At 39.1% G+C, this 26302-nt stretch overlaps 2 protein-coding genes across 7 annotated transcripts in view; one reads left to right on the plus strand and one right to left on the minus strand.

Annotated features, from left to right (window-relative positions):
• The first annotated feature begins 21 nt into the window (after positions 1–21).
• Positions 22–26302, plus strand: part of SPATA6L (spermatogenesis associated 6 like) — a 58748-nt gene continuing 32467 nt past the window's right edge. For 3 of the 6 annotated variants that reach the window (XM_036856408.1, XM_036856410.1, XM_036856413.1), the window contains exons 1-5: positions 1368–1419; positions 10047–10091; positions 14289–14426; positions 17431–17479; positions 21617–21658. In XM_036856408.1, the coding sequence (XP_036712303.1) occupies positions 10053–10091; positions 14289–14426; positions 17431–17479; positions 21617–21658 (268 nt within the window). In that variant the 5' untranslated portion in view covers positions 1368–1419; positions 10047–10052. Of the gene's footprint in view, positions 32–1364; positions 1420–10046; positions 10092–14288; positions 14427–17430; positions 17480–21616; positions 21659–26302 lie in introns of those variants that run through there. The other 3 variants (XM_036856412.1, XM_036856411.1, XM_036856414.1) reach the window with 3 other exon arrangements.
• On the minus strand, positions 11067–14042 carry PLPP6 (phospholipid phosphatase 6). Its single transcript, XM_036856415.1, has 2 exons — positions 12807–14042; positions 11067–12373 (listed from the first exon to the last, which is right to left on the minus strand). Exon 1 carries the CDS (start codon positions 13956–13958, stop codon positions 13083–13085), a length of 876 nt encoding a protein of 291 aa, XP_036712310.1. The 5' UTR covers positions 13959–14042; the 3' UTR covers positions 11067–12373; positions 12807–13082.

Raw genomic sequence — 26302 nt, forward strand, 5'->3', positions numbered from 1 at the left:
ACTTCCGGATTGGAAGGCGTGGCCGCGGGAGGTGCGTCCCGGGGCCTAGGAGGAGGGGGTGGGTCTGGAATGGTTTCTTGTTTAAAACTTATTTTACTGAAGCCTTTCAGTGTTGCCAGTTTACCCTCAACGGCGCTGAGGGTCATGTAGTATTAAATGCTTGTTGTCTGGAGTTTCCTACGCAGTAAACGGTGGGTCCTAGGGGCCGGGAGGTGTTCTGACCAAGTGTTGTCCTCCACTTTGAGTATTGTTTAAAAACTGCAACTCATTCCTGTACTCGTTACTGATATGTAAACCAGTTTCTGAAGCAGGGGTGAGGGTGGAGGCAGTTGAAGTGGAGAGAAATTTTAAAAACAGAGCCAACTTTCCTCTCGTTCTGAGTTACAAGCAACGAGGATTCTGCGAAACTTGGCTGGGAAGAGGATTATGCCAAAGATAAAGTACTGGAAGGAGCAGGACTTTAAAAAATACAGTACCATATATACAATGGAATATTACTCAGCCATAAAAAGGAACAAAATTGGGTCATTTGTTGAGACGTGGATGGATCTAGAGACTGTCATACAGAGTGAAGTCAGAAAGAGAAAAACAAATATCGTATATTAACACATATATGTGGAACCTAGAACAATGGTACAGATGAACCGGTTTGCAGGGCAGAAATTGAGACACAGATGTAGAGAACAAACGTATGGACACCAAGGGGGGAAAGTGGTGGGGGGTGGTGGTGGTGGTGTGATGAGTTGGGCGATTGGGATTGACATGTATACACTGATGTGTATAAAATGGATGACTAATAAGAACCTGCTGTGTAAAATAAATAAAATTCAAAAATTGTAAAAAAAAAAATAAATAAAATACAGTACCACTAATAGTGGATGTGTAGGAAGGGCTTCCTTGTATTTCTACGTATCTCGTTTAATCGTAAAGATTTGTGCTCTCATTATCCCCTTTTTTGAGAAGAAGAGATAGACCCCAGCATGCCTAAGGTCACACATTTTAAGGGGAAGTGGTAGGATCAGCCCAGGGCATATGACTTCAAAACATGCACGTTTAACAATCAGGCATTGCTGCCCTACTCATAATTAGAGACACAAATAAAAATAACGAGACGCCATTTTTTTCAGTCTTTTGAAGTTTGTCGATACCGAGTGTAGGCAAGGTGTGAGGAAATGCTGTTAGAATGTCATTTGTGTAACCTTTCGGGAGGGGTAACCTGACAGTATCAGAGGTTTAAGTGCTTTGATTCGGCAATTTAACTACCAGGAAATTATGCAACAGTTATTTTTGCACCAATAACTAGTGATTTATCCACAAAGGTGTTTATTGCAGCTTTTTTCTTTTTTCTTTTTTTTTGTGGCAAGGAACAAAAAGCAGAAAGTATATATAACTGTGCTGATATAGAAATATCTCCAAAATGTGAGTAAAAAAAGGCAACTTACTTTCTTATATGTATATTTATATAGTTATACGTATCTATCGAGAGACAGTAATCCAATTTGTGTAAAAACAATTCTCTGTGTGTGTGTGTGTGTGTGTGTGTGTATACATGTGATAGAAAATTCCTGGAAAGTAAACAAGAATTATTAATGATTACTCCTGGCGGGTAAGGCTGGGGAGGAAAGTTTCTGAGCATCTTTCCTTTCTTTTTTTTTTAAATTTTTTCGCCGTACCCCGCAGCATGTGGGATCTTAGTTCCCAGACCAGGGATCGAACACACGCCCCTTGCATTGGAAGTGGGGAGTCATAACCACCGGACTGCCAAGGAAGTCACTGAGCATCTTTACTTTCTACTCTTAGTTTTACTGTATTATGCTGTTCCAGTATTTTCCAGTGACTGTATGTTATACCTTAGTAACTAATTACAAATAAAAGTTGAGGAGCACTGTCCCTGAACCTTTTGAGTTTAAGAGTGAAAGCCATAGGAGAAAACATGACAGCAGCTAAAGCAGGAAGGGAGAGGAGACAAAAACAGCTTTATTCACTTGTGGCTTTTTACTACTTGAAGAACATTTCTCAGAAACTTCCAGTGACTTCCCCTTATATATTATTGGCCAGAACTGGCTTAAATAAGTTGACTCATTCCCTGGACCTAAATGCATTGCCACCCGCACAAAACTGGGATTCCATTGGCAAGGAAGAAGAGCTTATGGCTCTTAGGGAGGCAATCACATTGTCTTCCATAACTGTTTAAGTTCCTGTGCCATCTAGTGCCAGCCTAACTCCTGAGTGTCATTTCTTAACTTCCTCTACCCCCTGCCCAGTTTTCTCTTAGTATGCTCATTGGCCTCCTTTCAGTTCCTCAAACGTATCAATTTTTTTCCTGACTCATGGCCCTTTACATTTGTTGCTCCTTTTGCCTGGGTATCTTTTCCCTTTGTTCTTTAAAAGTCTTGTTAGTGGTCATGCTTTTCTTTTTAGATCTTAGATCAACTGTCACACCCTTAAAGAGGCTGACATGTCCACTGGGTCTAAATTAGGTTCTTCTTCCCTCTAACCTGTAACTTTCTATCTCACCCCCCTGGATATTTCCTCCCTAGCATTTATCATACTGTTATGATCTATGTTCACATATTTATTTTATTTCTTACTCCACTAGAATGTAAGGTCCACAAGGGCATAGATTGTTTCTTGTTCACTCTTGTGCCTCCATGGTCCAGAATGGTGCCTAGCACATAGTAGGTACTCAATAATATGTGTTGAATCGATGAATAGGGAACAAATGAATGGAAACAAGGAGAAAAGGAAAGGTGTAGGATTACACACAGACAGAAAAGGGTAAAACGGGAATGGGAATAGTTATATTTTGGTAGGAGAAGAAAGGGTGGATATAATAACATCAGAAGTAGCCTTATCTTAGCCATGGCTGACTTTGGGGCCTGAGTCCTGTGCCCAAGTACAGTGGACACTTTTTACAAGTCTTGGAACTAAATCATACTCTTTTCTGCTTTCTTATATCGGATAATATAATTCCTTGGAAATTGCTTTGGGTCGTAGTTATCCTACTACTCCCATGGACATAGAACTAGCCAGCTGAAATGCAAAGGAGCAAATCAATTTTTCCTGAAGATAAATTACTTTAAAATGGAAGGATATGCGCTATGTACATAGCCCAGAATGCCCAAGGGCAGTCCTTGTGGAAGGTTTTGTGTGGTATCATTAAGTAAGTATTGAGCCTACAAATGCCAGTCAGTCAAAGCAGAAGCCAAAGAGTAACATGAGTTTGACTCATGAACTCTAATAAAGTTTGTGAAATAGATTTCATGTGTGGGTCCAGATCCCAAATGACTTCAAGATTGTTAAAAGCTGTTCAATTGCAAGTTAATTCCTTCCCTGGAAGCATTCCTGATACTTGGGGAAAATTCTCAAGAAGTATGTATGCTTAAAGAAATACGCAAATTGCCAGCTCCTGTTTTGGATATTCATGCAGAGACCATAGTTCTTCTAATACACTGCTGCTTTTTTGAATTACTCGTAAAGTATTACACACCACAATAATATTCTTATGTTATCTGAATTTGAGTTGAATAGATCCACCATATTTTTTCTTTAAACGTACGTAAGACTTTTTTTTTTTTTTTTTTTTTTTTTGGCTGCGTTGGGTCTTTGTTGCTGTGCGCGGGCTTTCTCTAGTTGCAGCGAGCAGGGTCTACTCTTCGTTGCAGTGCGCGGGCTTCTCACTGCGGTGGCTTCTCTTGTTGTGGAGCATGGCACACTGGCTTCAGTAGTTGTGGCTTGCGGGCTCTAGAGCGCAGGCTCAGTAGTTGTGGCGCACGGGCTTAGTTGCCCCGAGGCCTGTGGGATCTTCCAGGACCAGGGATCGAGCCCATGTCCCCTGCATTGGCAGGTGGATTCTTAACCACTGCACCACCAGGGAAGTCCCGAATGTATGTAAGACTTCTGTCAAAGGAATTCATAGTGATGCCACCAAGAATCCTCTTGATGGGCTATCTTAAGACAGAATGAGGTTTACGTAAGGATATGATTACTTTTCTTATTTAAGTATGTGTTAAAGATTTTAAAATTTTTATTATAAATATTTTTAAATACACAAAAGTATATTATTATAGTAAACTCCATATGTCCATCACCCAGATCAACAATTATCAAGATTTTGCTACATTTCCTTTATCTATTTCTTTTATTAATTTGCTGGAGTATTTGGAAACAAAATCTTAAGCATTAGATCATTTCTGCTACATACTTCAATATGCATCTCTAAACAATGTTGATATTTGTCTTCCATAAACACAGGGACATTATCATACCTATCAAAATTAATTAATTTTGATTAATTAATTAATTGCTTGGTATTATCTAATACCCAAACCATAATCAAATTTCCCCGAGAGTGTTAAATATTCTGTTTAAGTTGGTTTGTCTGAATCAGGGTTCGAACAAAGTCTACATATTATATTTGGTTGTCAGGGCTTGTATCTTTTAATCTAGAACATTTCTCCTCCCCCCCTTCCTTTTTTTTTTTTTTTTCATTTGCAGGGTTTGACTTGTTGCAGGCTGAGTTAGTTGTCCTATAGAATGTTTCACATTCTAGATATGTCTGTTTGCTGTCTTGTGGTGTCATTAACATGTTTCTCCATCCTCTATGAAGTGAGGTTAGCTCTAGAACAACACTGTTCAACAGATGTTTCTGTGATGATGGAAATATTCTACTCGCACTATCCAGTACAGTAGCCACTAGCCATTGTGGCTATTGAGCACTTTACAGGTGACTAGTGTGAGTGAGGAACTGAATTTTAAATTTTGTTTAGTTTTAGTTAATTTAAATTTAAATAGCCATATGTGGCTACCTTACTAGATCGTGCAGCTCTAGTGGCTCAGATTCAACTTCAACTTTCTTGGCAAAAGTGCTTCATAGGTGCCTCCTATGAATCACATAGGAAGAAGACATGTGATGTCACCTTTAGTGTTGTTAAGAGTGATCAGTGGGTTCATATGGTGACACCCTGATCCCTCTAATATGAAGTTCCCCCAAAGGGTATGATTTTAACATTAAGATTTTAAAAAAATATAAACTTCATCTTTATGCAGTTTTTGAGAACCAAGGAAAGAGCCCAAAATAGCTCATTGAGCTCTTTTGTACATTTATAGTAAAAGTCAGAAAGGTAAACTTTTCTCCTCCATATATCAGACTCTAAGGAAACTATACTGTTAAAGAACATTTCAGAGAAAGACTTTGAAGAAGGCCAAACATAAAGCACAATTAGTTCCTGAGTTTTGAGGCTGGGTCTACACTTAAAAAAACAAATCAGTAATCTGCCATTGCTTTAGGGCTGAAATAATCCGGAGTGTTTCAGGTACTTGAGATTCCCCCGCCCCCAGGCATTTCTCCCAAATCCTAATGAACAACTCGCTTTGGAAACTCAGTTTGCTGGTGTTATTCACATTTGCTAATGAATAATTCACTGGCACAAAAGATTGTAGGGCCTAACAAATGAGTCTGAGTCCAGACATAAAATAATGGCCTAGAACAGGACTTTGAAGATCTTTCTCACTTATTATTGAATCCAGCTGCCGTTGGAGAGACAACTGGCTCTAATAAGTGGGCATGAATGTGATGGAGAGAAGAGCCCCTCTTTCCTTATCTGCCTCATTGTCAGATAACGTGGGTGGCCCTTCTTTTTGCTATAGCAGGGAACTGATTGCAGGACAGTGGTTCCAAAACCTGATTTGACTAACTCTACCCCTTCCAGACTCCAATGAAAACTACAGGCTCTCTTCCCAGAAGAATGCACATATGCACATGCATGAAAGGTTTCCTATCATTTCAGGGCCTTTAGGATCCCTGACACATCCAGGGGTCACAGGATAAAACACCCTGCACTGGAAGCAAAAGTAGCAGACACACTTGCGTGGATATTCTCACAGTATGCAGTGTACAGGCTGGAGCCCCAATGCTGAAGAAGCCAGTTCCTGGTCCTCCCTATCCTCCCAGATTTATCCTTTCTATTATTTTATATTTTCTACTTGTTTTAATTTGTTTTCCTTTTTAGACCAAATAATGCAAATATTTTGCAAAAATATTTTAAAAGTATCTAAGGCTATTCAATGAAAAGTAAGTTTTCTCTCTGTGTCTCTACTCTAGGTCCTTTCCCCAGAGGCATCCACCATTAGCAGTTTCTAGTTTTTTCTTTCAGAAATATTCTAAGCATGTATGTCCATATCATATTCTCTGTCTCTTGCAAATGGCAGCACAGTTTACACATTTTTGTTGTACACATGTTTTTTTTTTCTTAGCTCTATATTTTAGAGAGTTTTTACTGCTGGGACTTAGAGCTCTGCTTTATTCTTTTCCCATGCTGCATACTATTCCATCTTGCGGCTTAACCATAATTGATTTAATCTGATCATACTTAATGAACATTTGGATGGTTTCCAGTATTTTTTTAAACTACAAATATTGCTGCAGCATATGTTTTTGTGTACTTGTGAAAGTATACCCATATATACCTATTCCTAGCAGTGGAATTCCTGAGTCAAATGAAAAATTTTGATAGAGATTAACAAATTGCTCTCCAGAGAGGTTATATGTGGTAGACAGAATAATGGCCCCCAAAGATATCCATGCCCTAAGACCTGGAACCTGGGAACATGTTACCTTTCATGGCAAAGAGAAATTAACTTGAAGATGGAATTAAGGTTTCTAATCAGCTGACCTTAAAATAGGGAAATTATCCTGGATTATCTGGTGGACTCTATATGGTTACAAAGGTCCTTAAAAGAACCAGAGAGATGGTAGCATGAAAAGGAGTTGGTTCAATGTTGCTGGCTTTGAAGATGAAGGAAGGGAGCTATGAGTCAAGGAATGAAGGCAGCCCCCTAGAAGCTGGAAAAGCAAGGAGATGGAAAAGACAAGGAATGCAGCCCTCACATTTTGCTTTTAAAGATCTCTGTTGGATTTCTGATTCACAAAATCAAAAATTATACATTTGTCTTGTTTTAAGCCATTAAGTTTGTGGTAATTTGTTATAGTAGCCATAGAAAATTCATACACTTTATGTATTTACACTCCTACCAACAATGTATGAATGTATTTTCCCACATCCCTGCCATTAGTGATTCCTTTTTTTTTAATATATTGTCCTCCCCTCGTATGAATACTCCTTCCAATGTTATTTGAAAAGAAATGTTTACAATTTAGTGTCCTATATTTTTTTAGATAAAAGGAAAATCTCAGATATAATTATCTGTAATATTTTGTTCTTTGCTCATTATAATTAACTCTTTGGAAAATCCCCATCTGGGACATGTACCATTTTCTTGGCAGTGGCCAGGATGTGAGCAGGATGTATTACTGATGTGTCATTTCTGCAATGCTGTTGTCACTGCTGATCAGCCGGCACTGCAGAAATACTCTGGGAATAAGAGTTGTTTAATGAGATTTGTTTTCTGCCACCTACACAGGTACCTACACAGGTAATAAAGCCAGTCTCTGTAAGAGGTGACAGTCCAATGGCTTTGCTTGGCCTCCAGTGGAGGTGGCAGCCTCAATCTTTGCAAGATGGGCCAGAGGCATTGTATATGTAGCAACTTCCACATCTCCCTGGCAGCTGAGTGCCTCAGGTGACTGGGGTGGGGGAAATTAACAGAGTGTAAATATTTCCTATCAACTCAGTTAATACCCCTATGCCAGACTAGCTGGCAGACTAGCTCTGCCTGGTCCTTTCTCATTTTGCGTATTTAGTTTGCACTGTAGTGGTGGGACCTCCCCTTACCCATGTACATACGTTAAACCCTATAGCCTGGCTTGACCATCTCTGAAATTAACATCTATTCAGGATAATTATTGAGCATCTACTCTGCTAGGTATTTAGGATACAAACTCTTAGCCATGCAGAGCTTACAGTTTATAGAGACAAATAGTAATCAACAATCACAGGAGCAAATGTAAATGTGACTGCTATTGTCACAGTTGCCAAAAAGAGGATATATATGTATGTGTTTGTGTGTGTGTGTGTAAATAAATAATAGTGAGATTCTACCTTGTCTGGGAAAGTATAAGAGAGGCTTGGGTGGGATATGTAAATCTGTATACATTTGCTAATCCATACCTACATTGGATGACACCCTAGGTAAAGGATATAGAGGGAGGAAAAGAAAGAACTAGAAACACTGCTTAGCCAGGGAGAGGAGGATGAATAGAGTTAGAGGAAGAATGGCCAGAGAGTTGAAGGGAAACCAGAAAAGGGCTGTGCCCTAGGAGCCAAGCAAGGAGATTCCAGTTATATCAAGGAGAGTTCAGTTAAGCAAGGAGAGTCCAGTTAAGGCTGGGAAGAGCATAGAATGGGACACTGTGTCTCGGAATCAATAGGTTGTCTATGTTGCAATGGCAGAGACATGGTACGGCACACCTGGATTCAAGTGTGGCTCCTTCCCTTTAGATGTGTGGCATTGGACAAAAGACTGTCTGGCTTCAGATTCTTCACCTGTAAATAAGAATAATAATATCTCCCTGAAAGAGTTACTGTGGGGATGAAGTTAATTAGCATATGCAATATCCCTACCATTTTGTAGGTTCTCAATAAAGATTGATTCCTTCCTTCCATTATGTCTGTCCACTTATTTATTTGTGTTTTGGTTGTCACTATCCTTGATGTCTTAGCATTGGTGTTGATGACGTACTTGTAAGGTCAAGGCAGGTCCTGTCCCTGTATATAAATGCATTAGTAAGGGTGCCAGCAAGTTGTGTGATCTGACAAATCAGTGCTCTGGATGCTGTAGGGAGCCAAGCACCCACTGATGTGCCTCTTGCTATGCTGACAGACAGATCATCGAGGATTGGATAAGGACATAATACATCTTCCTTCATCACACTGAGTTTTTCCCTTTCAGGGAAAGGCACTCCAATTACCAAAATTAATACCTAATTCTTGTCTCAGGACATCTTTTTGCACTCACATTTCTGCAACTGCATAAATCTCCAATGCAAAATATTAGTAATAAATGACTGATTCCAATAAAATTTGTTTTGTTTAGAGACAGCATTGGCCCTCCCAGATTTTTCTGATTGGCTAGAAGCAGCCACTCCCTCCTCTATTCCTTCATTTTTGTCTATTAAATACAGTGAATGGGAAAAAATGCAATTTCTTCTACTGGTTAAGAACTCTTGCCCTGCCTGCTACCTCTGACGGTTTTTAGAGTGTAACCCTGGCTTTGGCAACTATGGTAACTACCCATTGGGAGATAATGTAATTCAGTGCTTCCCTTAAGTTAACTAAACCCCGGTAAAGAGACTGAAAAATATTTCTATTGGGGCTAAAACAGGATACGTAACTTTTAAACCTCTTTAGGAATTGTCCTTGTATTTTTAATTAGCACACGTTTCATTTCTTATTGATAGTGGGCATGTTTTCCGAACCAAACATGAGGACGTAACATTTCATAAGCATGATTTTTATAAGCATGAGAGTACCTTTAGGGACATACTACTATTTTAATTGTAATTGTTACAGAATTTCCAGGGCTTGGGGGTCGTATAGATACTAAAAATGGGCAGGGCTTAAATCGTAACGGAGCTATGATCACATTCGACTTTTAGAATTGACACTGTAAACATTTTAACATAGTGACTGGGGCCCTAAAGAGAGTGGATGGAAAGCGCGGTGGAAAGGAAGCTAGGGCTCTTAGCATCTCGTGATCCGGCCACCAGGGCATATACACTAGGACATTCTCTCCCGCTAGCGCACAGTCTGGAAGCCAGTGTCGTTCCAAGTGGAGCACAGGAGGCTCACACTCCGGCGGCGCCGGGGGCCTCGCAAGTGTTCCCGGGTGGAAGGTTGCGTGTTTGAGTGTCCATAGCAACGCGACGCTTCAGCCTTCTGGAAGCCTTGGCTCCAGCTCGCGCTGTATGAGACCGTCCCGGTGGGAGGGACCTGGGCTGGTGGGAGAACTGATGAGGGTACAGGGGGGTGGGGAGCTGGGGAAACTACTGGGAACATTTGCTCCAAGGATTGAGTTAAACTAAGAAAAATCGGTCCAAGGCTCAGCGCAAAAGGATCTTTTCAAATTCAGTCCTTTCGCCCACGTAGGGAACTATGCCTTTGGAGGTGGTGGTGGAACTGCAGATCCGGGCGGTAAGAGAGATCGACGAACCTCTCCTCTTTGGCCCAAATCAGACTCTTTCCCCAGGGTTCTTAAATGGTTCTGGGTCGTTTTCACCACCCCCTCGCCCCACACACATCATTAATCCTACCTCTGTCCCTAAGACTCTCTACATTGGTCTTTTCTTACTTTTTAACCTTTAGTTCAACTCAACCTCTTCCCACCCCTCCCGCCCCCCACCCCGTCCCGCCCCCAAGCCTAGCTGTTTCTTGGCTTTATCCGGAATTTTTCTGTTCTTTTAAAATAACCTTGCATTAAGTCCAAGAAGGATTTTATTTTCTTTTCCGGGATACAGATTTGTGAAGATTAAAAAGCCCCTTCTTTAAATAACCAGGGAAGATTTTAATTTCAAAAAGCCAGATCACTTCCCTGATAATTTGCCACCTCTGTAAACCAATCAAGTATCTTCTAAGCTACTTCCCCTACAGGTGGCTCTGGCTTGCTAATTCCAAAAGGGATCAATCAACAGCTGTTTAATAATTATCCACTGAATCCTGCTTAAGTGAGGTGCTGTGGCAGAATGACTCCATTGTTCCTGTTTGGGGTCAGTCATTCCTTATTTCAGCTTCCATTTTCCAACCCTTCCATGTGTAGTTGGTGACAGACTGTCTGTACACAGCTTTGCCTGAAAGCTATAAGGAGCTTCTCTACTGGCCAGGATTATAAGCAGAACACCAACAGGTTACGGCCATGGAAAATCTGGTTAGCCTCCATACAAGTGACAAATGCTGTGATTTCATCCTACATGCAGCTCTGAAACAAAGATGGAAATTTCCTGGATTTGACCGATTTTGCTGACAGCAAATAGGACCAGATTGTATCAATTGTGCTATATCAACTGTGACCTCTCACAATTGTGCAGTAAGATGAAGGAATTCTTGAGACGTTGAGTGATACATCTGTCTTCCTGCTCATTAAGGCAAAAATTAAACAAGTTTTCATCTCACTTCATTCAACATTACTGGTTAATTTTATTTTGATTTTTAAAAGGCATTCTTCAGTGTACAATTAATTAACAGTGGAATCAGTTTTTTTTACTCTACGGTACTTAGGATGCTTCAAAAAAATCAGGTGAATTGATCTGTGCTTTAAAAGCCAGCAAACTCAGGCCCCAGCAACCAAGATAGGGAATTCCAGAAAAATAACCAGAAATGAGGTGAGCCTAATTTTGATCTCCCAGTATTCAGACTTGTAGATGCTGCAAGAGGAAAAACTGCTTCCAAATATCTGGCCTGAATATTGCTGCAATTAAAATAAAGGATCCCTCTAAGGCTAAACAATAAAGGAAACCACTTAGAGTGTCACAGTTTGGCTGATTCAGGAAGTGAAGATGTAGTCTGTGTTCAGGATGTTGTGGAAATGCAAATAATTTTGCTTCATTTTGAAAAGAAGCTATTCCTTTTTCAGTGTTCCTCTCACACGCAGAAAGTTCACACTTCCACCCAATCAGAGCCTAGCTGTCACAGCCATTCTCCGGATTCCTATGTACATCTCTATATGACAGATCAAATGCCATAATCCTTGCTATTTATAAATGTCAAAATAATTGGTTGTTAAGATTATCTAAAGACACCAGTTCCACAGGTAATTTAAAGGTTCATGTTTTCAGGCAGAGCAGCATTTAAAGCACACACCCTCTTCCATCTTTCCTGGTCAAAGAATAATGAGCAGAGTCCACCCTGCATTTGGAGGTTTTTGGTCTTGTGATTTGGGGAGGCACCATCGATAAACTGCTTTAATTGTGAGGGTCAATATAAATGGAAATTTAGGAGTTATACTTTGTGCCTGGTATAGCAGTAGGCTCCACTTGATGAATTTCAAGTTAAATACTGTTACCTAAAGTGTGCTGTATACAGGGAAATGGAATTCCATATGAAAAACTATAATATACAGGGTCATCCTTGTGGTATATATTTGAAAGCTTATGCTCTTGCATTGCAAAGAATCAAGTTATTTTTCCACTTTATTACCTCATTAAAGAAGCATTATTCTTTATTCAGTAGAGATGGTAGGCAGCAGGGCCCATCTTCTTCCATGTTGGTCCACTGACAAAGTATGTAGTGAGCCTACCCCGAGACTCTCAGTTCCTTTGATCTCCTCAGCAGCTTCGCTTTTCTGTCCTCTGTCATGCCATGCTATTTGCTGTCAACAGAATTAAGCATGAGGCCATAGTCCCATCTTTCCTTTTCTATGGGCACTGTCGATATGCCCACCTTTAAGTGTTTCTTCTTCAGGAAAGTTCTTGGCTTGTTCTCTGAATGCAGAAAGACAATTTTAGTGGGAGATAAATATCTTTTTAAAGATCTTTTGAGGAGGTAGAGGAAAAGGAGAGAAAGATATGTACTATAATCTCTCTTCTCACTACCTGCTCTGCAAAGATGGAAGAGATAAAACTAAAAAAGCGTACCAAGAAAATTAGGATTAAGAATAAATCTTCCCAACTGTGGTAACAGATCTTCAGAGGATAAATTAGAAAAACCTATGTCTTAGACTCTTAAAGTACTGTTTAAAATCTACCTCAGGAAAAGAACTAGGATTAGTATGTGGCTCATCTGCCTTTATATTTACAGAATGAAGGTGATTTGTTTTTTCAAAGTTCAGTTTACAACTGATATGCTGCCTTACAGGATTACACAAAACAAAATTTTCTGATGTCAACTTTTAAAAAGCAGCAATATTATAATCACCTCAACTTGGTTTCTTTGAAGTTGTCCTGGAGATATAAAAAGCTGTTGAATAGGTATATAATAGAGGGGGTTTTTTTTGCTTTCTATAATATGGCTGTTATCAGTAATGGTCAGCACTGTGCTCTAGCCTAGCAACCCATCAAGATTGTAGGACACCTGAAATCCCAAAAGAAAGCCTGAAATCCTTAGGGGGGCAAGCAGGATGGCTGCTGGTTTATGTCAGCATCATCACGTGTCGAAGCCTTCAGATCTGGTGCCATAACGAATGAGATGGTGTCATTGTTGGTTCCACAGTACAAAGAGGACTGGAGCATTGTGCGGTGAAAGCCAGCAATAGTCCACGATGCTGTACTGCACGTAGCCCAGAAAAAAGCCAAAAGCCACGTCGGTGACATTGTGCCGCCCCAGCATGACCCTGGAGAGACCCAAGATGAAGGACCACAGTACCACCAGCACCCTCAGTGGAATGGCCAGCACTAGGTGGTTCAGGATGAACCGTGACACCAGGGCGGCCCTGGTGGCATGGCCCGAAGGGAAGGAGTACTTGTCCACCGAAAGGGCGAAAAACATGTCCATCTGGTTGTGGGCCGGGCGGCGCCTGCGGACCAGCCCCTTGATCAGGGCCACCAGCAGCAGGTCCAACAGCAGGGAGAAGAGCAGGTTCATCAGCACTTCTCGCCCGGCGCAGCTGTCGCTCCTGGACAGGCAGTAGAGGGTGCCCAGCAGCCAGGGGATGCCGTGTCCCGAGATCTCCAGCAATTTCATAAGGGGCCGCACGCTGCCCCAGGATGAGCTCTCCCCCGCACACACCCCCAGCTTCTTAGACAGCCACAGGTCGATGGCCAGCAGGGAGCGCAGGGCGATGCCCAGGAAGGACGGGTTCAGGTCCATGCGGTCCTCCTCGGGCAGCGGGGGCGGGAGCGCCGGCGAGGAGCCCGCCCCGGCCAGGGGGAACGAGCCGCGGCGGTGCACTGGGCTCTCGGACGCGCGGAGCCGGGCGCAGGTGGGGTCGGCGCCCGGCGCGCGGCTGCTGAGCAGGGACTGGAACTCGAACCTGCCGCCGCCGCCGCCGCCATGGGCCGGGCTGCCGCTGCTGCTCGGGGCGCAGGCGGCCAGCGGGCGTCCCTCGGCGTTCCTCCGGGGGCTCGGCATCGCGGCGGGCGGCCCGGACCGCAGGACCCGGCCGGCCTAAGGAGAAGCTTCCCGGCCCTGCAGCCTCTTCCGCTTCCGCACTGCCATCCTGGAGGGGCGGGGAGAGGAGCCAGCGAGAGGACGATTGTGACACCTGGCGGAGACTTGGGAGGAAATTGGAATTTCCAGTTTGAGCAAGGAGAGGAGAGGGGAGGGTAGTGCTATGGGAGAGAGAGGTGAGGGTTAAGGTGGTGGGGGAAATTTGACATTGTTTGTGGGAGGTTAGGGAAAATAGACCCTTTACAAAGCAAAACGCAAACCCTGTTCTCTATTTTTTTCTTTGTTTTGAAGATTTCTTGCCCAGGGGTGTGCCTTCCTGGCAAGCAAGATGTGTTCCTTGGGGTTTACCTCCTGAATCAGTACCTGGAGACACAGTGCTTTCCTTCCGTGTTCCCTATTATGATTCAGCGGAGCATGAGGTTTGAAAAGGTGATCTTGACTTTCTCATTGCTAAATAGAGAAATTCAAATTCTGTTGTCTGAGGATCATTTAGTGGTTCTTATAAAGAACACAGCTTTTATAAAGTTATTTTGTAAATTTTCTTTAAAAAAAAAATTACATGAAGGCACCTCAGCACAGTGCAGAATCATAGTTGGAGGACTTGCTTTTGCATCCCAGATCTGAGCCAAGTTCTGTCAAACTAGTGCTAAGTACCCTGGTAGATGTTTTCTATTTTTGGAACTCCCATGGCATTTTCTAACTGGAACAGAGAGCATTTTCTGAATGTTCTTGGAGGTGTTAGAGGCAGCTGCGTTACATTCTGACAGAGATTATCAATAAACTAGCAGACCTTAGAAACAAACTTTTTTAGACTCAGAAAAATACCCCAGACTAACCAAATTAGTTAAATCCTGTATCTGAAATCCTGTAACAAAACAAGAAGGCTTTTTAGATTTACTGAGTTTCCTTAGGTCATATCTGGTTTATTTAGCTGCAGTGATAAAAGCTAGATTCCATTCCAGTGAATGTGATCATAATATAAGTAGCCAAAACGTTACCAACCCTCTTCCCACTTTCATATTTAATGGAACATTAATTTCATTACTATCCAATCACTGACAATCTCTTGAAGTTTTTGTTTTGGAATTTAGAGATTGAATCAATTTTAACCTTGATAAGCCTATGATTTTGTCCCAAAAAATATCACTGAGGTGGTTCTTTTGGGGAGGGGATGAGAATGGGAAGGCTTCAGGGTAGGGCCTATCACTTCTAAAGGTCTGGATGGTGGTGCCCAGAAAATGACCTGTCTATTTCAAACAGAGTAGCAGAGGAGATGAGGATTGATTTTTGAAAGGGCTAGGGCTGTGTGTAATATTTTTATAAATCACAGCCCATTAATTAATTAATTAATTTTTTACATCTTTATTGGAGTATAATTGCTTTACAGTGTTGTGTTAGTTTCTGCTGTATAACAAAGTGAATCAGCTATATGTATACATATATCCCCATATCCCCTCCCTCTTGCGTCTCCCTCCCACCCTCCCTATCCCACCCCTCTAGGTGGTCACAAAGCACCGAGCTGATCTCCCCCGTGCTATGCAGCTGCTTCCCACTAGCTAGCTATTTTACATTTGGTCGTGTATATATGTCAATGCTACTCTCTCACTTCGTCCCAGCTTACCCTTCCCCCTTCCCGTGTCCTCAAGTCCATTCTCTACATCTGCGTCTTTATTCCTGTCCTGCCCCTAGGTTCATCAGAACCATTTTTCTTTTTTTTTTAGATTCCATATATATGCGTTAGCATACGGTATTTGTTTTTCTCTTTCTGACTCAACCTGTTAATTTAAATAGTCTTCCAAACTGGTTGGATAAGAGAGGAATAAATGGATATTACCTTGGAACATACAGTCCGAATCCAAAGGAACCTAGTTCTAACCATTTCAATGTTGGTCGTGGTTAAAAAGTGGGTGGTGAAAATCCAGTCTATTTTTTTCCCCCAAGAATTTCCTTATTAGTTTTATCAATTGTAAATTTGCTTCTGTAGAAGACTTTAAAAATCTTTTTATAAGAAGCCCAAGGACGTAAAATTGTAGACGCTGTAAATCAATCTGTAAATGACCTTGGAGGTCATCTAGTCCAAGCTCCCTGACTTGCAGAAGAGGAGAATGAGTCTCAGAGTCACACTCTAGATGTTGCAAAGCTGTGTATTTGAGATGACTAGATATCACAGACCATTTTTCATTTTATAAAGTGCAATTAAATAAATGCTTTATTTTAAATTTTGAAAAATTGCCTTCTTGTGTGAGCTGTTTTAGTTCATATTCAAGCTTTCTAACAGTTGGCTCTAGCTTTCTTGTATCTGTTCCATTCTCTAGCTGCAAATACTTGCAGGGAGTAGCAAAAACACTTTCTCCTCCTTGGACCTTCTGTATAATTCAGAATTCAATGTTCTAAAGCATTCAGATAAACAAGAAATTACTCATAAAGAATGTATGAGCCATTGTGTTTGAGCAGTTCATGTTGATCATATATTCCCCACAGTCATCCTTGAGAAAATTCTTAGACATGGATGAAGAGAAGGGTTGAACTAATATTACTGAAATAATTTTGGAAAAAAACCCAACTCACTCACATTTGCTTGTTAAATCCAAGTCAGTAAGACAGAAATGGATTACAGGGGACAGCCTCCACTTTTGTAGTTAAAGCAGACCTGGTTTTGGATCAAGAGCAGATTTTAATCATGCTTAAGGTTAAACACCGTTTAGATCAGAAATTTAATGCCTGAAATCAAACTCTGCTGAAAAATTGTGTTTCTTACAGTGTTCTAGAGTTCAGGGAGAGGGTCACGTTATGCCTTTACTTCAGTCCCGTAGGCCCTTTTATCTCAAGGACAAAATAAACATATTTGGCTGTGGGTAGACAGGTATCACAGTGTTTTTCTTGTGCTTCATGATACACCTAAAACTTATGAGGCTCTCTCTTTTGTTATTTTTGGATTCTGTGGGAGTCTAGCTATGAGTACTTAGCTTTTCTTTTGTGTTGCACATAGAATTTTTATTTATGTTCCTTTTTAGCACAACCAATTGCTTGGGAAGAGAAGTCATTTATTCAGTTAACATGTAATGAGTATCTGTTGTATTCAGGATGTTTTTCTAGGTACTCAAACAAGACTCTTTCAGGTAGATGCCAGATGTGCCTTTAGCAACAAACTGTGGGGCTAGGTCAAGTAGATGATGTTTTGAACATGTGGTAGATTCAGCTAACTTAAATTTTCCTTGTACTTGGTGTTGTGTTAATTCTCATTCATTTATTCTATAGTCATTTGTTGAACTTTTAACCACATACCTGTTAAAGGTACTCCTGTTGAATCCTAAAATATTATATGGCTGGATTTGACATGTGTTAATTATTTGGAAGAATATGATCTAGATTTTCTATAAGTATATATTAATAAAACTTTGAAGATTTATTTTCCCCATTTTTTTTCCTGCAGGTATTTGAAAATGCAATAGATCCTGGAGCTGTAGCAGACATTTTAGAAAGTAGGTACTCCTCCCTTCACCCCCAACAAAAGAGAGAGAGACTATTGTGTATATGTAATTCACAGATATAAAATTCTATTTTCTAAGTTGTGATACTTCCATATTTACCCCATATTTATGTTCAAGATAGTCTGTGTAAAATTTCAATCATGTCATTGATTCAATTACAAATCCTTTTCTAGATATATATGGCACTTACTGGATGGTATGATTCTGTTTGTTTTATTACAATTAAATGGTTTTTGTATCTTAACTGAGTTGTGTAACCATCACCATAATCAATTTTAGAACGTTTTCATCACCACGGAAAGAAACCCTATACCCATTCTTCCTCATCCCTTCCAGCCCTAGGCAACTACTGACTAATCTTTCTGCCTCTATAGATTTGCTTATTCTGGATATTTCATATATATGGAATTATATAATATGTGGTCATTTGTAACTGGATTCTTTCATTTAGCATAATGTTTTCAAGAGTCTTCCTTGCTATAGAATGTGTCAAGATTTCACTTCTTTTTATGTCCAAATAATGTCCCATTTTATGGATAAACCACATTTTGTTTATCCATTCATCAGATGATGAACATCTGGATTATTTTTGCTTTGGTGCTATGATGAATAATGCTGCTATAAATATTTGTGTACAAGTTTTTTTTTTAAACATGTTTTTATTTCTCTTGGGTGTATGCCTAGGAGTGAACTTGCTGGGTCATATGGTAACTCAGTTTAATTTTTTGAGGAATTTCCAGACTATTCCAAAGGAGTTGTATCATTTTACATTCCACCAGCAATATATGAGATTTGATTTCTCCACATCCTGGCCAACACTTGTTATTATTTATCCTTTTGCTTGGTAGCCATCCTTGTGGGTATGAAGTGGTACCTCGTGGGTTTGATTTGCATTTCCCTGATAGCTAAAGATGTTGAGCATTTTTTCATGTGCTTATTGGCCATTTGTATATCTTATTTGGAGAAGTGTCCATTCGGATCCTCTTCCTATATTTTTTTTTTTTTTTTTTTTAGAAATTCACGTTCTTTTATTTATTTATTTATAACTGTGTTGAGTCTTCGTTTCTGTGTGAGGGCTTTCTCTAGTTGCGGCAAGTGGGGACCACTCTTCATCGCGGTGCGCGGGCCTCTCACCATCGCGGCCTCTCTTGTTGCGGAGCACAGGCTCCAGACGCGCAGGCTCAGTAATTGTGGCTCACGGGCCTAGTTGCTCCATGGCATGTGGGATCTTCCCAGACCAGGGCTCGAACCCGTGTCCCCTGCATTGGCAGGCAGATTCTCAACCACTGCGCCACCAGGGAAGCCCCCCTTCCTATATTTTAATTGGATTTTTATTATTGAGTTGTAAGTTCTTTATATATTATAGATATAACTTTCATATCAGATGTATGATTGACAAATACTTTCTCCCATTCTTTGGATTATCTTTTTGCTTTCTTAATGGTGTTCTCTGAAACATAAAAGTTTTTAATTTTGATGAATTATATTTTATCTATTTTTCTTTTGTTACTTCTGCCTTTGATGTCATAACTAAGAAACCATTGTGTAATTCAAGTTAAAGATTTATGTCTATATTTTCTTCTAAGAGTTTTATCGTTTTAGCTCTTACATTTAAGTCTATAATACATATTGAGTTGATTTTTGTAAATGGCATGAGCTAAGGGTCCAACTTCATTCTTGTGCATCTGGAGATCCAGTTGTCTCAGCACCATTGTTACTAAGAGTAGTTTTCCCCCATTGAATGGTCATGGCACTCTTGTTGAAAATCAATTGACTGTAAATGTGAGGTGTTTTTTTGGGGGCGGGGGGTGTCTCAATTCTATTGCATTGATTCATAAATCTATCATTATTCCAGTGCCACACTATTTTGATTATTGTAGCTTTATAGAAAGTTTTAAAATCAGGAAGTGTGAGTCCTCCAACTTAGTTCTTCTTTTTCAAGCCTGTTTTTGCTATTTGGGTTCCTTTAGTTTGCCATACGAATTTTAGGATCAGCTTGTCCGTTTCTGCAAAGAAGCCAGCTAGGATGTTGATAGGCAATGATAGGTTGCATTGAACCTGTAGATCAGTTTGGAGAATATTGCCATCTGAACAATATTAAGTCTTCTAATTCATGACATGACACGTGGTGAGAATTAATTGAGTGTAAGGAATTTAGAGACTGAGATAGATTAAGCGCTTTACATTACCATTGGGGTGATGGTTGGAAAGGATATAGTCCTTCTTCCTGTTTGGAAAACCCAAAATTATGGGGTGTCTTGGCTTTTAAGTTTCTTGGCATTTAAAATTCTGTCCTCATGTATTTGTGTTTTTCATAAATCTACAAAGGGAGAATTTTACTTTTATTGTATATATTTTTTTCAGCTTTATTTGAGGATATAATTGACATACAACATTGTGTAAGTTTAAGGTAACAACATGTTGATTTGATACTCAGATATTTTGCAAAATGATTATTATAGTGTTAGCTTACACCTCTAGCACATCACATAATTACCATTTCTTTTTTGTGGTGAGAACATTTAAGATCTACTCTCTTAGTAACTTTCAAGTACAGTATTAACTATAATCACCATTATTGTCCATATTAAAATGTTTTTACTTCTAATATTTTGTGGGAATTATCTTTACTGATTTTTTATTGTTATACCATTTGTATTTTAAATTACTTTTAATATTTAAATTTTATTCTTGGCCTTATAGACATTGAACATGGGCTCACTATTTCCTTTTTTTTTTTTTTTTAACATCTTTATTGGAGTGTAATTGCTTTACAATGGTGTGTTAGTTTCTGCTTTATAACAAAGTGAATCAGCTATACCTATACATACGTCCCCATATCTCCTCCCTCTTGCGTCTCCCTCCCACCCTCCCTATCCCACCCTTCCAGGTGGTCACAAAGCACCGAGCTGCTCCCCCTGTGCTATGTGGCTGCTTCCCACTAGCTATCTATTTTACATTTGGTAGTGTATATAAGTCCATGCCACTCTCTCACTTCGTCTCAGCTTACCCTTCCCCCTCCCCATGTCCTCAAGTCCATTCTCTACGTCTGCATCTTTATTCCTGTCCTGTCTCTAGGTTCTTCAGAACATTTATATTTTATTTTTTTTTAGATTCCATATATATGTGTTAGCATGAGGTATTTGTTTTTCTCTTTCTGACTTACTTCACCCTGTATGACAGACTCTAGGTCCATCCACCTCACTACAAATACCTCAATTTCATTTCTTTTTATGGCTGAGTAATATTCCATTGTATATATGTGCCACATCTTCTTTATCCATTCATCTGTCGATGGACACTTAGGTTGCTTCCATGTCCTGGCTATTGTAAATAGAGCTGCAGTGAACATTGTGGTACATGACTCTTGTTGAATTATGGTTTTCTCAGGGTATATGCCCAATAGTAGGATTGCTGGGTCGTATGGTAGTTCTATTTTTAGTTTTTTAAGGAACCTCCATACTGTTCTCCGTAGTGGATGTATCAATTTACATTCCCACCAACAGTGCAAGAGGGTTCCCTTTTCTCTACACCCTATCTGGCATTTATTGTTTGTAGATTTTTTGATGATGGTCATTCTGACTGGTGTGAGGTGATACCTCATTGTAGTTTTGATTTGCATTTCTCTAATGATTAGTGATGTTGAGCATTCTTTCATGTGTTTGTTAGCAATCTGTATATCTTCTTCGAGCTCACTATTTCTAAATATATTTTGAACTCAGGAAATATTAAAAAATGTTGTTTTATGTCTAATTTATATAGTCATATAGCATACTGTTTTAAGCAAGATAAACTTTTATAGGTTAATGCATAACAGTTGTATTTTGAATTTTTAAAATGAAAAGTAGTATATTGTTATTTCCGTGATTTATGAATACATCTTTAAGAGAGAAAATATCATATTTTGTCAATATTTTTCAGGAGACAAAATGCTATGTTTATAACTCAGTTATTCTCACCCCATGCCCCCAATTTATTGGGTCTAGAAATACCTGAATCATTGTTGGTATGCCACTTACTATCAGTAGTAGTAATGTAAATGGGGTATTATGGCAGTTTTAAACTTAGTAATTAATGAAAAACTCTGACAGTATTCTAAAGTATTAATATCTCATTTTTCCTTTTTAGGCTTTCTAACAAGGTTTGAGTTAATACAGCTAGTGCCTCCAGGTAATGTGCCAATAAATGAATTTCTAAATTACTTTAATTTAATTTTAAAAGGATTTTGGCATGACAAAATGGGGACTGGCATTTAAAAGCTGTGCTCTATATAACACATGCTTTTTACCCCACCGGTCTGTGGAATTTTGCCCGTTTTTTTTTTTTTTTTTTTTAAAGAAAGTATTTTTTTTAATTTTATTAATTAATTTATTTTATTTTTGGCTGTGCTGGGTCTTCGTTTCTGTGCGAGGGCTTTCTCTAGTTGCGGCGAGTGGGGGCCACTCTTCATCGCGGTGCACGGGCCTCTCACTATCGCGGCCTCTCTTGTTGCGGAGCACAGGCTCCAGACGCGCAGGCTCAGTAGCTGTGGCACACGGGCTTAGTTGCTCCGCGGCATGTGGGATCTTCCCAGACCAGGGCTCGAACCCGTGTCCCCTGCACTGACAGGCAGACTCTCAACCACTGCGCCACCAGGGAAGCCCTGCCCGTTTTCAGAAGAGTAACTTTATGGGTTTGAAAAAGCAGTGAGCATAGCTTAAACAGGTTCTTTGACTTTCCATTTTTTCATAATTTTATCTAATAATCATCAAATAATTTTTTTAGTCCTGGCTCAGCTTCTTTCAAGTGTTTGCTTTTGGCTGTGTCGTAATTTGTAGAGTGAGTGAGTGAGAGTGTGTGTTTGTGTGTGTGTGAAACCCAAAGCCATCTTCTCTGTTGATGCTAGAACAGGGTTGGCAAACGACAGCCCCCAGGCCAAATCCAGCCTGCAGTCTGTTTTTGTGTGGCCTGTGAGTTAAGAATGGCTTCTACATTTTTAAGAATTAAGATTTACTTCATATACAATAAAATTCACCATTTTCAAGTGTACAATTCAGTTGTTTTTAGTATGTTCACAAGATGGTGTTACCATCACCACTATCTAATTTTAGAATTTTTATTACCCCCAAAAGAAACCCTGTACTCATTAGCAGTCACTCCTCATTCCCTCCTCCTCCCAACCCCTGGCCACCACTAATCTACTTACTGTCTCTAATTGATTTGCTCATTCTGGACATTTCATGTAAATGGAATCACAATTTGTGCCCTTTTATGTCTGGCTTCTTTCACTTAGCAAAATGTTTTCAAAGTTCATCCTTGTTGAAGCATATATCAGTACTAAATAATGTACTTTTATATGAATATGCCAAATTTTGTTTATCCATTCATCAGTTGATGGACATTAGAGTTGTTTCCCCTTCTGGATATTATGAGTAACACTTCTGTGAACATTCATGTACAAGTTGTGTGAATACGTGTTTTCTGTTCTCTTGGGTATGTATTTGGGTATATACCTAGGAGTGGAATTGCTGGGTCACATGGTAACTCCGTGTTTAACTTTTTAAGGAACTGCCAAACTGTCTTTGGTTTTTACATTTTTAAATGGTTGGAAAAAATTTTTTTTAAAGAAGAATATTTACTGATACATGAAAATTATATGAAATTGAAATTTCATCGTCTGTGATGTTTTATCCATGCTCATTCATAGAAGTATTGTTTATGGCTGCTTTTGTGCTGGAATGAGAGTTCAGTAGTTGTGACTATATGGCTTGCAAAGCCTAAAATATTTATTCTCTGGCCCTTTGCAGAAAAAGTTTGAGACCTCTGTGCTGGAATCATGGGACTTTAGGAGGAAACTGTTCTGTGATGACTTTGTTTTGTGTTATGCAAGAGACCTGAGCTAGTGAGAGCACGTAGGAACTGCCACCTGGTGACACCACTTCTCAGAGTTTCTCAATGTGGCTGATTATCTGGTGATTTTAGAGTTTGCGTGTGTATGTGTGTGTGTGTGTGTGTGTGTGTGACAGAGAGAGAGAGAGAGAGGATACCTAAAACTCAGAAACATTTCTAATACTCTTCTGATCTTTGCTGCCATACGCTTTGCCCTTTCCCTTCCCAGCTTCACAGTTTTAACTTGTAAAAAGCATCCCCAAATGATGAGGAAACCTTTATTTATATTTTGGTGAACATGTTTCTTGCTCTTTCTCTGTGGTTAGAAGAACACATGGATATGGAATTTTTACATAAATAATGTCACATACATTTTCTTCTCTTACTAACTTCCCCAATTATATGTTACTGTTATATTGTAATTTTTAAAAACAGATCGAAAAGCATTATTTTTGATATCATGAAGAATTTCATGAATTTACTTATGTGTTTTTATAGGTCTATAAAAAGTCTGTAAATAATACTTTGGGTTTTACTTTTTCACTCTACATTGTTACCTGTAGGTAACTTATTTGTCATTTTCAATAGCTATGTATTTTCCATAGTGTTATTACCAATCTTAAATTGATATTGTTGAGCATTAGGATTTCTTTGTCTTTCATATATTTATAACAATTATTTTTTCTCTTGATATATTTGTAAATAATAGAATTGCTAGATTGAACCGTATCTTATAACCTGAGAGTAAACTGATCTCCAGCAAGTTTCCATTATTTCTACTGCATTCAGCACTGTATAGAGTGCCTGTTCCCCATATCCTAGCTAATGCTGGATGCTATCATTTGGATTTTTTGTGTTTATAAAGTGTGTAACAATTCTTTAAAATATATTTTACCATATTTTCCGGTCCCTTCTTTTTAAATACGATTTGTGACAACCTTGACATTTTAAATTTACTTCAGAAATTTTCCATTTTCCCATATTATAATTTGTTTTCTTTCTTTCCTTCTGTATAGTATGACTGTCAGTGTCCTTTGATTACTTGTGGAGTGATGTCTGCATGTTAACATTGCATTTTGGTATAAATTCCTGATATTTTTACCAAAGTTTTAAATCAATTATGCTTAACACATATGTATTTCCCCTGTTTTGTTGCATTATTTTGATATTTTATTGTGTGAAACTTTCTTTTTCTTAAGAAAGCATGGGAGAAGAAAGGTGAGTCTGGCAGATGCCTCAGCTAAAGCAGAGGTGGCTGTGGAGGCTTTTATGAGGATCATGGCCCTGCCTACTGTGGCTGTTCTGGAGCAGGTCAAGGGCCCCAGTGGAGTGGAGTGGACCCAGGAGTCTGTAGTTCTTTCTTCTGCTGCTTGGTTTGTTGGCAGAGGCAGGTCCTGAAAACAGATAAGAACCCCACTCTCTGTGGGTCTAGGGATGGACACTCTTGTATATGTCAGTGCTTTCTTAGGTAGGCAGAACAGAGGGAAGATCAGAGATGCCTCCTACCTGCTTTTCAGAAATTCTCACTGAATGTTTTTTAGCCTAAAAGTAACAGGCTAAAATCTGGGCATTGAGTTTTCTTCCATAAGTTTTTTATTTGACCCAATTTTATGTTCAAACGTATGTCACTGTTAACTGGCAAGTTATATTTTAGTATGCTAACAAAATAGAAGCAGGACCATTTTGATCTTGTTTAATTTTTCGTGAGTTAAAAAGATTACCCAATATCTATAATAAATATTCTCACTGTAAAAATTTTAAATAACAAAATAATATAAAATAAAAAGTAAAACGCCACATTCATCAACAACCTCTGACAATAATTACAATTAACAATTTGTTGTATATCTTTTTTAGACCTTTAATAATGCATTTAATATATATAATGCACTTAGTATATTCAATTCTAAAATATATACACATATAAACAAACACACACTCACATATATGTACATAAATATTAACTATGTCTAATATTTAGTATATGTATATTTAATGTATATATGTGTATATAGATAGGTTGAATATATATTTCCTGCAACTTTTAAAAATTTGGTATATTTTTGACTGCCATTTTTTTTTACTTGACCGGAAATCCATCTGTGAGAAGGTTGCAAGAATTGTTCAAAATTGTGATGACTGGAGAATATTGAAGCTGTGTGCATGCTTACAGGTTATAACTCAGAAGTTAATCAGATACAAAGTGGGGGCTTTATTGTACTTGTCTTCCTTTTGTCTACAATCCTTCAGTTTCAGATTGTAATTTTAGTGGAATTAAACTTGAATTGCTTGATATAATTAATTTTGTTTAGCTTCAGATGCATTACAGATTGATCCATTAATTTGTCCAACATATGTTTATTGAAGGTGTACTTAGAAAATGCCCTACACTGTGCCACCTCCTGGTATTATGCCAGTGGCACCAGGTACAGAGTGGTGACGGTGAGCCACCTTGATCTGCTGGTTCTTGATACTAGATAATTAAGTAAAAAATGATTTGCTTAAAGTCTCAAGTGGACTGTGCTGTGGGGTCACATGGGCCACATTTAGGTTCTCAGGGAACAATTCTTCATTGGCCGAATTGTTACCTTTTCATTTTGTTGTAGATATTACTGTGTTTGATATTTTTTCATAGCACTTTCAAACACACTTACTATAATCAAAAGACATATTATGACCATTAAGTTTGTGATACAAGTACCTCAGATTTGCATACGACTTTACTTCTAAAGAATGAAGAGATCCAATGATTTGGCTTAGAAGTAATAAAGACTCCTCTGGGTCTTCAGTTTACAAAGATGGGAAAAAGCAAATAGACACAGGGGGGCAGCATAATTCTGTTTGACAGCGAGCTTGGTGCTTTTTTTTTTTATTGACCTCTTACACAGAAACTTCTACTTTGGGATAAGTCATGTATATTCAGTCCAGCTGTAAAATGCTCAGTCC

Source organism: Balaenoptera musculus, chromosome 6, assembly GCF_009873245.2.
Source record: "Balaenoptera musculus isolate JJ_BM4_2016_0621 chromosome 6, mBalMus1.pri.v3, whole genome shotgun sequence".
NCBI classification, from domain to species: domain Eukaryota; kingdom Metazoa; phylum Chordata; class Mammalia; order Artiodactyla; family Balaenopteridae; genus Balaenoptera; species Balaenoptera musculus.

Coding starts and splice junctions, on each gene's coding strand:
- PLPP6 (XM_036856415.1), bottom strand. CDS start 13,958: ATGCCGAGCCCCCGGAGGAACGCCGAGGGACGCCCGCTGGCCGCCTGC.